Here is an 18,067-nt window from a genome sequence, read left to right as displayed (position 1 = left end):
TTTTATTGTTTAATAAAATATATAGAAAACAATACATTTTATTGTTTTATATATTTTTTATTATTTTATTGTGTCCCTTCAACGTGACTTTACCGAAAGAGCTAAGAATATAAAGAGTTCTTAGGTAATCGTTAAAAGTAACCACATTAATGATCACATAATCATTTAGGTTTTTATATATTATTTTTTATATCTATATTTTATATAAAAAAAACGTCAACAGTAGCAATCATTCCTTCATGAGTGTCTACATTTGTTTTGGGAAACACGAAAACTATGCCATTTAAATTCACGGCAACGCACTCTTTCGGAAACATTGGCACTCGTTGGGCCGCTGAGGGATACGTGGAAACGCAAACATCGCTCAGTCAAAAAGTGCCACGTGCCTTGGCTCACGGGCAGAAAATTGCATTCAGTTGGGGCGGATCCCTTCACAATTTTAAGTTTAAATTTAATGGATTTCCAACGCAATTAGCAACTCAACATAAAACCACCGCAAGCGAACCGAGGAAGTGCAAGGCCACAGACTGGTGCTGGTCATCTTGAGGATTGTCATGAGCTCCAGCCCACGTTGAGTCAGGGCGACGAGAATGAATTGATTCCGAGCAGCAGGCAAGGATCGCTCTCTCTGGGACCAAAAATTGCGTACGCGATCACAGTCGTGAAGTTTGTCACGTGCTTCTCCCTGAATGCATCCCTGGGTTAGTGAATCCTCCAGCTGGGCTGGATTCTGACCTCTGACTCGTTGAGGGTTCTCTGCCGGGCCCAGTGCTCCAGGCACTCCAACACCAGTGGGTAGCGCTGCATCTCGAATTTGTTGGCGAACAGATCGCTTCTCTTGGTCAGCCACTCCAGGTCACCCTCTCCGTACACACATATGTCCCGCACATAGTGCCCTGAAACGAAAGCACGCGTGTTCGGACATGCGCTGAATATTAACACGAGAAAATCTAATTGGTTTCGTGTGAAAATGTGTTTTAATTTCTCACCTTATTGGTGGTAGTTTTCACAAAACCTCTTATGTGTAAAAGTGAACTAACGCCTGAGCTTTTTACGAATGCTGATCCCAATAATCGGCTATGGCCAAGTTACATGAGATAAATTATAATTTTGGGGGACATTTTTTTTTGCATTCTGAAGTCCAACCTTATGCTGTATGTGAGTAGCTCTACAATTGTTATGAAAGCTCGATAAATATAGATAATGGCAAGCACATAACATATGCCAATTATGTAGCAATTATATGATTAAAGCCGATGTGTGATTCACTATTACATTTTCATCATGGTAACCCATATCCCATATCTAAAATTACTAGTATATCGAGTCTTGCTTTATTTTCCTCAGTTATACATCTCCACAGTCCAGGAGCTGTCCCTTTATGATACATGCGAAAGGGCTGTGTTTATACCTCTACAAGTGTAACGTTTTGAACTTCCTCCTGGCCACCTGAAATATGGTTTGTTTCCTGGGATGCGTCATGCTTTTTTTCCAGAGAGATCCACATACAATTCCTCCACTCGTATGTTGCTATCTCTATCATGGGTTATGGGTCCATCTTTCTCCTCAAGGGAGAACATTTGCGAGTTTGCCAATCATCAAACTCCTTTTTGCCACCTTTGCTTGCTATGATATACAGTAATCGATCATTGTTGCATTGTGTTCCCTCCAATTCCTCTCTTCATTGGTTTTCTACTTGTTTCACGAGAGTTCTGTCACATTCAATCTATTCGGCTCGAGGCAAATGTGAACAAACATAAGTCGTAGACTTCTACAAGTTCGCTAAATAATTGACGATATCGGATTTGAGAGACACGAGTGGAAAACAAATCGGAGTTTGTCCTGTACATCTAGGACGGTAATTTAAATTGGATCAGCATGAATTTTATGATGGAAAAAAGAGCAGGTTGAACTGCTTTTGTAAATCTGAACTCAATTCTGAAAAAGAAAACACAGAATATCGAATCGATTCGAATACAATTCATATGAACATTATCTAGATATGCATGTTGAACTTTTGCACCGTGCGTAGCCAACCGTGCTAATCGGAAGTGCGTGGGGAGGACAACAGACTAAACACAAAAAGCAGTTCTCAATAAATGAGTTTTCAATCTAGATTTAAAATCGCGTAGCTCCAGTGGCTCCCTAGTATCAGAAGAGTGTCCCAGACCGCCGCGGAAGCGCAACTGAAAGCGCGCGACGCGGTGACCGTCTTTGTTCGATGGCCAGCCAAAAGCCGCTGCTGTGAGGATGACGGAAGCTCACGTGATGGTTTATGCCCCTTGACGAGATCAACAAGGTGTTGTGGTTCATTTAATATGGCACACGCCCAGTGTGTCTGCAGCAACAAGATGCATATTTCGGTATCGCATTGGCCGATCCAAACCACGATGACAACAACAACAACAAGCCAGCGTTCCAGAGCCATTGCAAAGAGACAGACCCCCTTCCCCCCCAAGCCACCACGGCGTCACCATAACCTCACCTTTGCACCCTTTATGAGTTTTTTCACCGTCCCGCCACTTGACGGCACGAGTGTTGCCCTCCCAGCTAGGGACCGTGTTGGCTCCGGGTGCATCTGCAAGATGGAAAAAGGTTTCGAGCAAGTCAGATGAACTAATTGTTGGTGATCCCGTTAGCACCACGACACGGCGGTATACTTGGACATCAAAGCAGTGCCAGATTCGGTTTTATGCGAGCCTGGGGTTGTCATGTTAGAGTTTCCCCCTTGCCATTTTTAACACTACCCCATGCCCGTTGCAAAACACCCCGCCATTATTATTATTATAACTTACCTTTGTTATTCTTTTAATGTAACACGCGATTCGTGACGCAAGATCAGTTGAAACGAACACAACTACGGTGCATTTAATTCTGGCACGTAACTTAAGTAGCAAAACACACACTGCAGTGATGCTATAGCTTCAAGTTCCACATCGCCTCTTGGATGCATCAAGAGTGTTATGGTTCTGCATTTCAATCATGATGAAGTAAGACAGTGTGTGTATGTACTGTATGTATGGCTACAGCCACTTAAAGCCCCTGCGATAATCTGGCCCTAACCAAGACGGGAACACCCGTGAGAGTAAGAATGCATGTATGTTGACCTTTCGCACCGTACGTAGCCAACTGTGCTAAATCGGAGGTGTGGGTAAGGGTAATAAACTATATACTATGTATGCAATCTGTGTGTGTTGGTACCTGGCAGGCTGTTGAGCGTCACAAAGTAGTGCTCATCGGGGCTGAATGTCTCCTGAGACCACTCCAGCAGGTCCTGCGCTTTCTTGTCATCGAGCACATACTGCACAAATTCTCTGGTCACTGCGTAGTACGCCGTTCCGAAACACAGATTTATGCCGTGCGGTGGGGGGCCTTTGGCAACATTGGTTCTAATCATCTGTTTCTTGTCCTTGTCTACGACCTCCTTGTACACGTACTGGGTCCTCCACTTCATATGAGGGGGTTGAAAGATGCCCGGAGTGATGTTCTTCCCTCTCCACTTGTTCTTTAAGATCCGCACTATCTCCTGGTTGGTTCTCAGCGGGAAATCCTGACCGCACAGGTTCAGGACGTACTTCCAGGGAGTCGGTCTGGTCGCCAGGTCCCGCATGCAATTGATGTCGGCTTTCAAGCGCGAAAAACCAGCGTAAACGACCGTCTCGGACCTGGAGGCCAAGAAGACATTGTCGAAGCATCCTGCCAGTCTCTGCATGGACTTTTTGAAGCTCTCCGAGGACTTCACATCCACGTGGATGCAGTAAATATTCTGTGGCATGTAAATGTTACGAAATAGAATGGAGAATGTCTCAAAGTCTTTGTGAACAGTGATGATGTACGCCAGTGGGAAATCCTGTTCTTCTTTGGACAGTGCCTCCGTGATGTAGCTCTGCTTCTCAATGAAAGCACTGCAATTGACGTTCTCCTCAATGGCCATGGTGGGCCTTTGGATCTCCTTGCAATGGGCCCTTAGGTCGCCCGTGAGGGTCTGTCCCTCCATCAATGCCAAGCACATCTCATCTGAGAAAATGCGGCATCTGACCACTTTGGGGCTTGGGAACAGAAACTCGGAGATGTTGTTGCCTTTGCTCTGCATGTAGATGCAGCTGAAGATAACGAGACTTGTCATCGTGCAATACAGCAGCAGCAGACGCAGGGAATTGTCTGATGCCATGGCCAGTGTGTGGTGTGTGACTGAGATGTATCGCCAAGTTATCTGTGCTTGAAGGCTTTAGTACTTGCTTTGGTGCAAAACGCTGTCTCGATACAGGTAGCAACGTTTGGCAATTCTTTTGGCATGCAGTAAATCTCCCTTCACAATTTGTAATTTCCATTCCCAGTGCACTGAACATCTGTTGGCTTCTGCATGCATATTAAAACATGGCAAAGAAGATCCAACACTCAATTCCGGGTAGAAGGTAGCTTCCATTGAAGCATGTTAACGTGTAATGTCTTCTGTATCATTTTTTCTTGTTTGCTTTCGAACGGATGGTATTATTTATATTTCCTAAAACAAGATGTAAAACGCATATTAGCAATACAGTTAATGCCATGGTTCATAAAAAAAAACAAGTTGCTAACCAGCATTTGACTCCTCTCCTTGATATTTCAGATAAGTACCTTGGCTTTTTTTACGTGTTATTTCAGAAAAAAATATATATTTTTTACTCGATTAAAAGTGGATGTCGTGATACTCATCAAGAGCAAGTAGGACGCAGAGGCACAATGCAATCACAGGAGTTCTATGTCCCGCCTAAAAGAGTAAATAAATGAATAATTTGTCTACATTTTGTAAGGGCAAATTAGCATTTCAATGTCTTTCATAAACTACTGCCAGAAATGTCGTAAGAGCACGTGCAACTCATTATGTTTGAATGAGTCAAACATGTACAGTACGTTCTAGTAGAGTCAACTTGTAGAAATTATCCAGGGTAATAGGGGGGACGAGTGGTCCGGGTTAAAACAAGACCGCCGATGATGTGAAATATTTCTAAATCAGGATGTAACGCATGCATAGAATGGGAGTGAAGACGTGGAATGATGTATCGTTTCTTAAAGTAATCGGTAACTTGCGTCACGAGTGAGGAGCGGCTCGTGTTAGAAGTCAGAGGCGCAAATGAGTACGAAACACCCTTCCTTATATTTAGATTCCATTGTCCTCAAGCACAGTCATTCTTCACAACCCAGTTCATCTGCTTACAAGTAACTGAGGTTTAACTGTATATTAATTATGTAAGAAGAATTGTGCATTTGCAAGTTTTCAATAAAATATATATATACATGACTGAAACCCATTTAGCAGCGTGGATAATATACGCAGACATCATAAGCGGTAATGAGGCCTTGGTAGAAAAAGGGATAAAAACTACCCGCATTTGAAAATGATGATGTTAAGTACTCAATCTTGAGGGAGTAGGACCAGCACAGTCGCGTGCAGGCATTAACCATCAGGTTCAATGAAGATAGATTTATCTAAGGGGCCGTCCATAAATGACGGCACGCGATTTTGGACGATTTTTGACCCCCCCCCCTCTCGTCACGACGTCACAAAAAGTCAGACCGCTCCCTCAAATTTGACGTCACAAAGCTCTGCCCCCCCCCTTCTCCCTCAAAAAATAAAACATGCTTCAAATCGATACTCTTTGGTTCTATTGGGTAAAGTCGCGTAGGTGAAAATAAAATAACAAAAAATCACGACGTTTCGGCCACAACACAAGCGGCCTTCATCAGGTGAAGGGACCAGCCTGTCTGGAGGACAGCGCTGGAGTGGAAGAAGCCACGCTTAGATCACGACCTTTAAGCTTGTGATCGCGGAATCTTTTGAGGAAGGTCAGCGTCTCGATGAGCTGTGACTTCTTGTCCCGTTGTCTGTTAAAAGCTCTAACAGATAGGTGAAAGGCCTCCCCATAGAGGTTATCAATTCTAGATTTAAAGCTTTCGTGACTGCTAGGATCCATACCTACGTGACTTTACCCAATATAACCAAAGAGTATGGATCCTAGCAGTCACGAAAGCTTTAAATCTAGGAATGCTTCAAATCGCTTTAAACTATTGTTACTGTAGTGCGTATTTAATATTTAATGTGGCGCTGCTGCACTCTGATGTTGTAGGAGAAAACATTTATTAAAAAAGTTTATTTAATGAAGTAGAACGCGTTGACTATATTTATTTAAAGTTGCGCATTTTGATGTGACGTCACATTTCTCACGCCCTCCCCCCCCCCTCGTCACACATCGTCACAAATGTCTGACCCTCCCACCCCCCCTAGGTGCGTGACGTCATTTATGGACGGCCCCTAAAAGTAAAAGTACCGTTGCTTTGTATCTTAACAGCAACAACAACAACCTACTTGCAGGTCAATAAACGTCACACGAAAGTGGAAAATATTTATTGACCGTTGGCCTTTTCCTGTTGGCATGAGCAATTCCTCTCTCTCTCTCAGCAATTACCTCTTGATGCCTCTCTCTCTCTCAGCAATTGCCTCTTGATGCCTCCCTCTCTCTCTCTCAGCAATTGCTGAGAGAGAGAGAGGGAGGCATCAAGAGGATTAAAAATGCTCTCGACTCTAGAGCCTCCTCTGTACAATGTGTACAACTTACACAGCCACAGGGAATTCTCTGACTGTGGATGCACCCCCCCCCCTAGCGACGAGAAACGTGGGAGTTCACTGACAATGTACACGCTGATACTGTGCCACTGAAGCTCAAAGCGCGATATTTTTCAAATGGTTGCGATGTTTCAGGAGTGACTGGGGCCATTCAAGAGCTGCTTGCTCGTACCATATCTGTTACAGGAAACTCCCAGCAGGAAATAAGGACTACACTCTCATGCAGCAATGCATATGCGCACTGGAGCAATGTGATAGTATGTAAGGCACAGTGGGCCTATTAACTGGACGGAATGTTCTGTTCTTTTGTTTTATTATAGTCTTACTGATTAACAGAACATAGCGACTCGTTATATGCGCTGGCAATGTTGAGTTTGCTTTAATTTGATGATCCGAAATTTTCTCAAAAAAATATTATGAACGTGTCCCGGTAATTTTACTTTTCTAATACCAAAGGACAATTTACATTTATAGATAATTTTAAACGCAACCCCAAACTAATTGTCTGGAGCATAATGGCCAAAAATGAGTTAATGTTTGAAATGAAGCATCAAGCCATACGCCCAGTAATTTTTCCATTTGCCGTGTTTGCAAATTACTATTTTCATTTGAGGCTAATTATTATTACATTTTACAATTATTCACTCTTGTCGAATTATATAATCCAACCCACCCTACGCAGGACAGTAATGATTATCGGCGTTTAAAGCGCTGACAAGAGCACTCACTCAAGTGAGAAACCAGCAGAGTTCAGTTTAACACCGTCGGCTTTCGCAACCAATATCCATAATACAGGTTTGTGTTGGGTTACATCGCGTAAATATATACATGTGTCGTTAAACCCATCAACACCCTGATGAAGCTGGTTGTAATTACTGGCGAAACGTCGTACTCAGACTGTCAATGTTTTGGCTTGGCTCTCCAACACGCCGGCGTGCTGTACTAGTACACTACACTATACACTACACTATACACTACACTATACACTACTATACACTACACTATACACAACACTACTATATACTACACTATACAATACACTATACACTACACTATACACTACACTATACACTACACTATACACTACTATACACTACACTATACACTACTATATACTACACTATACACTACACTATACACTACTATACACTACACTATACACTACTATACACTACACTATACACTACACTATACATTACTATACACTACACTATACACTACACTACTATATACTACACTATACACTACACTATACACTACACTATACACTACTATACACTACACTATACACTACACACTAGTGCTGTACTAGTATACTACACTATACACTACACTACTATACACTACACTACACACTACTATACACTACACTATACACTACTATACACTACACACCGGCATGCTGTACTAGTACACTACACTATACACTACTATACACTACACTATACACTACTATACACTACACTATACACTGCTATACACAACACACCGGCGTGCTGTACTAGTACACTACACTATACACTACACTACTATACACTACACTATACACTACTATACACTACACACCGGCGTGCTGTACTAGTACACTATACTATACACTACACTACTATACACTACTATACACTAGTGCTGTACTAGTACACTACACTGTACACTACACTACTATACACTACACACCGGCGTGCTGTACTAGTACACTACACTATACACTACACTACTATACACTACACACCGGCGTGCTGTACTAGTACACTACACTATACACTACACTACTATACACTACACACTAGTGCTGTACTAGTATACTACACTATACACTACACTACTATACACTACACACCGGCGTGCTGTACTAGTACACTACACTATTATACACTACACACCGGCGTGCTGTACTAGTACACTACACTATACACTACACTACTATACACTACTATACACTAGTGCTGTACTAGAATACTACACTATACACTACACTACTATACACTACACACCGGCGTGCTGTACTAGTACACTACACTATACACTACACTACTATACACTACACACTAGTGCTGTACTAGTATACTACACTATGCACTACACTACTATACACTACACACTGGCGTGCTGTACTAGTATACTACACTATACACTACACTACTATACACTACACACTAGTGCTGTACTAGTGACGAATTGTCACGTTCTGTTTACGTGACAACCCTTACTAGTTGTCTGTGTCGGGTGGTGGCGGGTTTAACGACACAACATCTATATATTTACGCTATCTAAGCCCCCCCAAAAAAGCTGTATTACAGCAGAGGTCTGTTTCCACCTCCGGCTAACAGCAGTTGCTGAGTGGGTAGGCACCCCTTAACGACTTCGTAATCGGCGTAAAAAATAAAAGCCCCTACGGTCGACACAGCAGGGATTGCAACAGAACTGTAAAGTATATGCAGTCCATGACAGAGGTGTTTGAGTTAGTGCGCGTGGATGTAAATGTGTCGTTAAACCCGCCACCACCCGACACAGCCAATTAGTAAGGTTGTCACGTCAACAGTACGTGCAAATTCGTCACTAGCACAGCACACCGGTAAGTAAACCCACAACATTTACAATTCGAGTACGACGTTTCGCCAGTCATTAACAACAAAAAAAACTCTTATGGATAATATTGTTAAACCAAATTGCATACAGTATATTAGTAATTGTATTGATAGATGCTTGGTGTTTTTGAAATTGCTTTATTAAATTTTATTATTTGCGGCTTGCCTACGCATATATTTGCATTATTCACTACTGCCAACATATCTTTCGGGAGGCGTTAGGTAGCATTTAAACGAAGAGCGTTGTCCAATAAGCTCTGCCACTTCACAAGTCGTTTATTTTCTCTTTTAAAGTAGACATTGACAGCGCCGTCTAACCACGAACACACACGCACGTACGCTATTATCACACGGTGGAAACATCTGCTATGAGCTGGATATTAGCAACACCGGTTGCTATGGGATTACTCGGCAAACTGTGCGCGCGTTTCTCGGATTATTATAATTCCAAATCGTAGACTCCCGACGACAACGACAACAACAAAAAACCTTGGCCAACAAACCATAGCGACCTCCCTGCGCAGCACGCCCACGAGCAAAAAGCCACACGCGCTCCATCATCACCAACAACATCACGCACGGCGAAGCACACGCCGCACCTGGTGAGAGCGAGACAGAGGGGCAGGAGAGGGCAGCGGTGTTGAGCACGGGAAGACGCGAGCGACCATCCTCACCTGTGCGGTTCGGGGTCAACGTGTTCGAAGGTCGTGCGCTGTGGATGTGAGTTGGGGAGGTGGGCGGAGGGGAGGGCTTTCTGGGGTTTTTTTTTTTACACGCTTTTATGGGTGGAGGGTTCCCCTCCTGGAAAAGCAACCGGCTGCAGATTGTCGAAAGGTCCGCATAAGAGTGGGTTAAATATTGCTGCGCTCTGCGGGCTGCTGTTATCGGTACTCACCACTGATTCGCTCCCACTTACTACGGGGGCGTCCCCCTTACTGCTTTGCCCCTCTCTGCCTTCTTTTTTTTTGGGGGGGGGGGGAGGAGGAGGAGGGATAATAAGTAAATAAATAACGGTGGGAATGTGCCCGCCGTGTTGCGTGTTCGCTAAATGGAGAAGCCCTAAACAAAAATAATTACTGTTGAATTTAATATTTTCGGCTTTAAATTATGTCATACGTTGGCGGTTATAACCCGGCAGACAAAACGTGCCTGTTCGGTACATTTATATATGTAGGAAGGAAGAAAAAAACACGTGCCAAAAATTATAATATGTAATAAAGAAATTACATACTGTATTTCAAAATAGAAAATTGATTAAAAATGTGGGCTTTTATAAATGCTCAATTTTTTTAGCGTTGTAATAATAATTACGGGTCACTCAGAATGCATTTAGTTACTTTTTTCGTGTAATCTCAGTGCAGCTTTTCCATTTTTCATCAATCGTTTTAATTATTCCCAAATACTGTATAGTTTTTATTTAGGTATTCGTCTCGCATCAATTTTCAATCAATACAATATTTTGAATACCGTAGTCTAAAAGTACTGAGCACAGTGATATTTTATATGTATTACAGGGAGTCCCCGACTTACGATGGTCCGACTTACGATATTTTCGACTTACGATGGGGTCGTCGTAATGCATCTCCATCGTAAGTCGGGGACTACCTGTATAGTCTTTTTCCAGAATTTGACCGATAACGCTGAGTGTATCCAGTGGTACTGAACAGTTTTCACCTTGCTCATGTGCTTTGTTTGCCTCTACATTCTATATTATTTTGTTCCCGTAAAAAATATAAATATACAGAATGTCCAATCAGAGGCTAATGGGTTTGTATTTGGTTGAGTCGGTTTTATCGCCAATTTTGAACAGAAGAATATTGATGTAGTTCACTTACGTGCAAACATGTCGTAAATGTGTAAGTCACCTGATTTTGTCCCAACAATTGATGATATCCACAGTTTACACCATCTTAATCCAGCACTTACCATTAAACCATTAAGCAGCGTTAACCAATCCCAAATTTGCTCATGACAGTGTGACAACCAGTGAGAGTGAACTATAGGAAATTAAATTTCGATTTAAAGCTTTCGTGACTGCAAGGATTGATCTTCTTTGGTTCTTTCGGTAAAGTCACGTAGAATGAGAATAAAATTATAAATTAATAAAATAAAATAACACAATAACATTCTCACGACGTTTCGGCCACAACACAAGTGGCCTTCATCAGGTGAAGGGACGAGACTGTCTGGAGGACAGCGCTGGAGCGAACACAGCCAAGCTCAGACCGCGACCTTTAAGCTGTGTGAGAAGAAACAGAGCGCCTTGACAAAGGAATTAGCATAAAAATGAGCATTTAATTGTTAAAGTCAAAGCCTACACATCCACAGAGGCACCTAGTACAAATCAAACAGGATAATTTAGCATTGAAATAACTGAGGGATTAGCTATAGGAAATTATTGAAGAATTGAATGACGGAGTCTACAAAATGGGGCTCAAATGCAAATGATGATGAAAATAATCAAATTGTAGTTCAAGATTCCCTCGACAATTAAAGACATCTGCTGGAGGGACTACACTGGAACATTCATCAGATTTTCTACGCCGGTTATTCAATGTGGACCGGGATCAGGGTGTTAAAAAGCAGGCGAGCGGAAGTTGGGGTGCTTTTGGCAGGCTGAAATCAACAATGAAAAGCGACGTACCAGTGTCCCTGAAGAATAACCATCAACAAACTATATCGGTGTGTATTACCTGCGAGTAAAATATGGACATTAACACAAAGAACTGACGGAGCAAGCGGCTTGCACGTGTGCAACAACAACAAAAAAGAAAGCCCCCTGGAGAAACGCATATTTGGGATTACACCTCGTGACAGGAAGAGGCGACAGACGGATCAGAGAATATCTGCAAGATATCGAATTGACTGTTAGGGAAATGTTCCCTCGGTCTAGCCAGGGACGTTTCACTACAAGGGACGATGGCCGGTCGCTGAGACCAATGGGAGAAAGTGACATCCGAAGGAGAGCTCACACCAAAGAGGACGATTCGGCAAGGTTGGCTGTCACGTACGGTGCGAAATGAGTTCGCCACGCATACGTAGACGAGAGACGCAGCCATGAGATCACCAAGACGTGAGATTAAACAAATAAATAGCCTCTATTTTATATAGCGCTTTACATATCGAAGTATCTCAGAGCGCTTAGATATGGCGACGACTTAAGGAGGTCTTCATCCAGAAGTTGATGATATAAACGTTTCGGTCTATATATGTGTGTAGACTGCAGTACTGTGCATTTATCTTGGAGTGGTGATACTGTGCTTAGTACAGAGTACTTTAAACCCAGTTGATCCGAGTTGAATTCCCAGCCATGCCTAACATCATTGGCAAGTGATCCGTGAATCGGCCCTGGGCATCCATTTTACATCCACTGCTGGATGAGTGCCTCCCCATACCACGTGGGTGGCGGAAAATATTTGCCCATACTTCACTACGCTGGTCAGTGCGCGATTAGCATGGTTGGCTACGTACGGTGCAATAGAAGTTCAACATACACACACACGGGAGCATAGACGTAGGAGCATAGCGGTACAAAAGTGGATTTTAGCACGTAACCCTCTCGTAAACCCGTTCAAGATCCCTTCAGCAGGTGACTACGGTTGAAGGGATCTCAGAACTAGTTCTGTGATATCTCCCTCCCGATCCCATTTTCAACAAGGGGTGCGCACCTGCTCTGCGACAGTGGATTTTTAATCCCGCGGCAGGGGTGGTGATGTGGCCTAGAGGTGGGGTACATTCATCACTTGTAGCAGAGGTACACGGTTTAGCCCAGGGTCACTCCCAGGGTCACTCTGGCATATGTGACGTATGACGGTCTCTTGAATTCTCACCTCGTTAAACAAACGACACTTGCAATCCACGTACAACATGGCAACAACGGGATGAAATTGTGGATGAGTGGAGAATTATGTCACTGGTGACGATGTGACCGTGCTAATGACTTGAAGCTTTCGTGACTGCAGGAATCCATTCTCTTTGGTTCTTTCGGTAAAATCACGTGGGTAGAAACAATAATACAACACGACGTGTCGAGCGCTACGCAAGCGACCGTCTTCTCTCACCTGAAGACGGCCGCTTGCGTTGCGACCGAAACGTCGTGACATATTATTTTGTCTACCTACGTTAACTTCACCGAAAGAAGAAAAAGAGGATGTCCTAATGACTTTCTGTGGACTTTCATCGGCACACATTCAAACAAAAAAAAAGACATCAGCTCTGCGCCACGTGACATTTCATTGATTCGGAGCATGGAAACAGACGGCTGCCAAAAAAGTAAAAAGGATTTCACAGCCAAGTCAAGCTGTGACAAAATACACGGCAACGTTCTAAAGGACTGTACGTCGATAACGCACGAGAGTTCGTGACAACTCCAGTTCAACGCCGGGTCAGTTTAAACACTCCGCGGTGATCGGGGCCGGCCATAAATGACGTCACGCGATTGTGGACGTTTTTTTGACCCCCCCCCACCTCGTCACACGGCGTCATAAAAAGTCAGACCCCCCCCTCCTCGAATATGACGTCACAAAGCTCTGCCCCCCCCCCCCCACAAAAAAATAAAACATGCTTCAAATCGCTTTAAACTATTGTCATTGTAGTGCGTATTTAATATTTAATGTGGCGCTGCTGCACTCTGATGTTGTAGGAGAAAACATTTATTTAAAAAAAAGTATATTTAATTAAGTAGAACGTGTTGTCTAATTTATTTAAAGTTGCGCATTTTGATGTGACGTCACATTTCTCAAATCCCCCCCCCCTCGTCACACATCGTCACAAATGTCTGACCCCCCCCTCCCCCCTAGGTGCGTGACGTCATTTATGGACGGCCCCATATTGCGTCATATCGGTGTCAAATAAAATGACAAGAGCGTCTCGCCGACGCGGTCCCAGATGATTTCGCCCGAATTTCTTGTCGCCCGTTTCGCCGTCTCTCCTCACCACGCTTGGCCTGCTTCTCACCTGGGGGGAGGGAGGGGGGGGAGTCTTCTCTCTCCGCCGTCGCTTTGTCTTCTGTGCTTCGCTCAGGTCACCACCCCCTCTAAACCACCACCATGCAGCCCTGTCGCGTGAGTTTGTCAGATCACAGCCACCCGACCAGAGCCGTTCAAAATCTTTTTGGGTAGGGGGGAGCCGACTGGAGGCCCCCCCCCCTCCCTCCGCCTATGGTCGGCGGTTTTTTTTCAATAAAAAAAAATCATAGACAGTTGATGTGGACATTCTTACATTCTCAAGCGTTTTTGGGGCACCTTTTTATTATTCAATAAAGGTGCTAAGTCATCTGTTCCTATTTAAGTTGGTATGACATTTTGGTTTAAAGCTTTCGTGACTGCAGGGATTCATAAGCTTGGTTCTTTCGGTAAAGTCACGTAGAAGGGAAACAATAAAATAATATTCATAATAAAGGTTTTTTTGGGTTAGATCGCGTTTATTTATAAATGTTTCGTAACCCTCCACCACCCGACACGGCCAATCAGCAAAAAAAGTGTCACGTTGACAAAAGACAAATAATTCACTACTTCAGCCCACCGGTGTGTTGAAGAGTTAATCCACATTTACAGTTTGAGTACGACGTTTCGCTGGTAAATACTTCCAGCATCATCGGGCAACTCTTCAACACACCGGTGGGCTGAAGTAGTGAATTATTTGTCTTTTGTCAACGTGACACTTTTTTTGCTGATTGGCCGTGTCGGGTGGTGGAGGGTTACGACACATTTATAAATAAACGCGATCTAACCCAAAAAACCTTTATTATGAATAATATTGGTCACGAAAGCCTACGTGTTAATAAAATAATAATTAATCGCAGTAACAGTTTTATTTCCGATGGTCTGAAATCCGTTTTAGCTAAAGAGCTAAACTTTGCAGTCACACCTAAACACATACCAGTTAATGATATCATTGCCCAAGTAGACGTGGCTCTCAAGGGCCTGGGTCACATCGCTGCAGACGTAGCAAGATCTGAAATCGCTGCAACCCTCAAAAACGCTAAGATGCCAGCTAGCAACCTCAGCAAAGATGAGCGTTTTGAATTATATAAATTAAAAAAGAGGGATGACATTGTCATCCTCTCAGCCGACAAGGGCAATGCCACTGTCATAATGGATAAAATAGAATATAACAACAAAATTCAAGAATTACTTAACGATGGTAGCTATAGAAAAATAAAAAGAGATCCCACCAACAGCCTCGTCATACAAACCAACAAAATCATTTCTGATTCAACCGCATTAATTGATCAAACCAAACAGTTCTCGTTGAAACCTTCTGCTGCCAGGCCACCAAGATTATACGGCTTACCAAAAATACATAAAAATAAGTGCCCTGTTATATATTCTTTAAGTAGTGTACAGTATATTAAAATGTGGCAGTCTGTTTAGTGATATAACAATCAATACCCGGTAGCATGGCCTGGAGTGCGCTATCAAGAGCTTACAGCTGGCAACACCACTTAAAATATAGCGCAGCGTGCTAATCACAGCGCCACCACTCAACCAGCTGTCACTCATGACTCATAACTAAATGTTCCATGGGACGAAAAGTGGGAGTACCCCGTGTTTAAGAAAGTTGGGCACTATTTTAGGTGCTGTGCCGAGTAGACCCTTTTAATATTTGTAATGGGAATTCACCTGTTCAACGTAGCAGCCATTTTGGTATCAGAAGTCTTTTTGAATATCTATTGGTTAAAGTTACTCCCAGCAAAATCTAGGAACGCCTTTAACTCCTTCACGTGGCCAAGGCTCTACTGGTAGCACTATCAGAAGTCCAAAGTGCAAACGTGGAAATGTAGGCTCATAAACAGAGGTTGAAACATGAATTCGAGCATTGCACCACATTTACACACCTATGTTTTAACTCCCGATGTAAATGAATAGCTAAATATTAACTAGTTCTATTTAAAGCTTTCGTGACTGTAATGATTCATCTTCTTTGGTTCTTTCGGTAAAGTCACGTAGAATGAGAATAAAATAATAAATTGATAAAATAAAATAACACAATAATATTCTCACGACGTTTCGGCCATAACACAAGCGGCCTTCATCAGGTGAAGACAGTCTCGCCCCTTCACCTGATGAAGGCCGCTTGTGTTGTGGCCGAAACGTCGTGAGAATATTATTGTGTTATTTTATTTTATCAATTTATTATTTTATTCTCATTCTACGTGACTTTACCGAAAGAACCAAAGAAGATTAACTAGTTCTATTTACCAGGTAAGGCCGACTGAGCTATATCGCTCTTTTTTGTAAGCAACCTGGCCACAATTGATAGCTCAACGAAGTGATTTATCACGTGGATTTTATAGCATCCAAAAACAGTACTCTAAACGCATCGCGATTCTAAACGTGGAGGGAAAACCAGAGGACCCAGAGAAAAATCCACGCGACCACAGGGAGAGAGACACGCAAACTCCAAACTTGTCCCTATGATCACTGTTGATCACTGTTGTTCCTATGATCACTGTTGTCCCTATGATCATTGTTGATCACTGTTGTCCCGATGATCACTGTTGTCCCTATGATCATTGTTGTCCCTATGATCATTGTTGATCACTGTTGTCCCTATGATCACTGTTGTCCCTATGATCACTGTTGTCCCTATGATCACTGTTATCCCTATGATCACTGTTGATCACTGTTGTCCCTATGATCACTGTTGATCACTGTTGTCCCTATGATCACTGTTGTCCCTATGATCACTGTTGATCACTGTTGTCCCTATGATCACTGTTGTCCCTATGATCACTGTTGTCACTATGATCACTGTTGTCCCTACGATCACTGTTACATTGCATTTATGGCTTTATTTTGGTGATTTCGAAAAGTTTTTTGGTTTTGCCATGTTTTTGTTTATTGTAGTACGGAGTTAGACTGATGGCCTTAATCTTAGTTGTCTTGTGGTTGTTGTTGTTGCTGTTTGACTTGCATCCCACTGGGATTTTTGCACACAGCGTTGGTGTACGGTGCTTTTGTTAGGAATATTTTGATGTTTTTTTCCTGGATTTTCTGTTTGCACAGTCACATAGTCACTTTAAGATGTTTTCTTGTTCATGTTTTTGTTTTTTGTTTGTTGCGGTTGCACCCGATTCAAGAGCCGAATGGCTCACAGGGCTATACCAAAATCAATGGAAATGGAACTACAAATATACAGGCGTCGGCATTGGGATCGAACGCGTGACCTCCTGCATACCACACGAGGCAGTTAACATCTTGCCACCGCGGCACCCATTATACTTTAAGTAGTATTATAAAACCTCAATGTGTTAATTATTACCATTGAAGTAACATCCCATTCAACTTGCCAATGTTAGACCAACGTCTAACATTGGCAAGTTGCTTGCAACCGTTGGACCAACGTTGGCCCAATGCTGGTCCAACGTTCCATGTTTGTTGGGAGGCATTGAATCAAGATGTGGTCACAAAAAAAAACAAAGCAGAGCAGCTCATGAAATGACACACACAGCCTCTCGTGTCCCAGGTTCGACACCAGTCCAAGGCTCCGTCAGTGAGAAAATCTTTCAGCAGTTGCGGTCATGTGCGCTGCAATACTTGAGCACTGGCTGAAAGCTGACGCACGAGAAATCCACTCTTGAACATCTTGGGGCCTGATGAGTCGGTCCGCTTTTTGTCGACGCGTTTGACTCTCTTTCCCCACCCAATACATACCACTCTTCATTTGTTTTCCTTTCCCTGCATTTGCGTGCTTACGTTATTTAAAGTCTGTTCATGTTCTCCCCTCTTGTCTTCCTTTCGTTTGTGTCCTTTCTTTAGATCATAACGAGTGACCGACGCGTGTTGTGGTGCCCTGTTGGCCGGATGCCACGTGCCTTGGTTCTATGCTCGTCTCTATTTGCGTCTTTTCAGTGAGATCGCTACATTCATTG

The 18,067-nt window shown here is 43.0% G+C and overlaps 1 protein-coding gene across 2 annotated transcripts; it reads right to left on the bottom strand.

Annotated features, from left to right (window-relative positions):
- Positions 1 to 207: 207 nt before the first annotated feature.
- Positions 208 to 10,239, bottom strand: GCNT2 (glucosaminyl (N-acetyl) transferase 2 (I blood group)). 2 transcript variants are annotated; one of them, XM_032952796.2, is made up of 4 exons: positions 9,867 to 10,239; positions 3,202 to 4,504; positions 2,486 to 2,578; positions 208 to 896 (listed from the first exon to the last, which is right to left on the bottom strand). In XM_032952796.2, the coding sequence occupies exons 2-4, from the start codon at positions 4,169 to 4,171 to the stop codon at positions 703 to 705; spliced, it is 1,257 nt and encodes a 418-aa protein (XP_032808687.1). In that variant the 5' UTR covers positions 4,172 to 4,504; positions 9,867 to 10,239; the 3' UTR covers positions 208 to 702. The 2 variants fall into 2 exon arrangements, with proteins under 2 accessions (XP_032808687.1, XP_032808688.1); XM_032952797.2 differs by having other exon boundaries at positions 9,792 to 9,879.
- Between the last annotated feature and the right edge of the window lie 7,828 nt (positions 10,240 to 18,067).

Source organism: Petromyzon marinus, chromosome 12 (genome assembly GCF_048934315.1).
Source record: "Petromyzon marinus isolate PM22_M1 ecotype Great Lakes invasive population chromosome 12, UKy_Petmar_22M1.pri1.0, whole genome shotgun sequence".
Taxonomy (NCBI): domain Eukaryota; kingdom Metazoa; phylum Chordata; class Hyperoartia; order Petromyzontiformes; family Petromyzontidae; genus Petromyzon; species Petromyzon marinus.
Note: the sequence above shows the minus strand (reverse complement) of the source record. Positions and strands in the feature narration are given on the sequence as shown.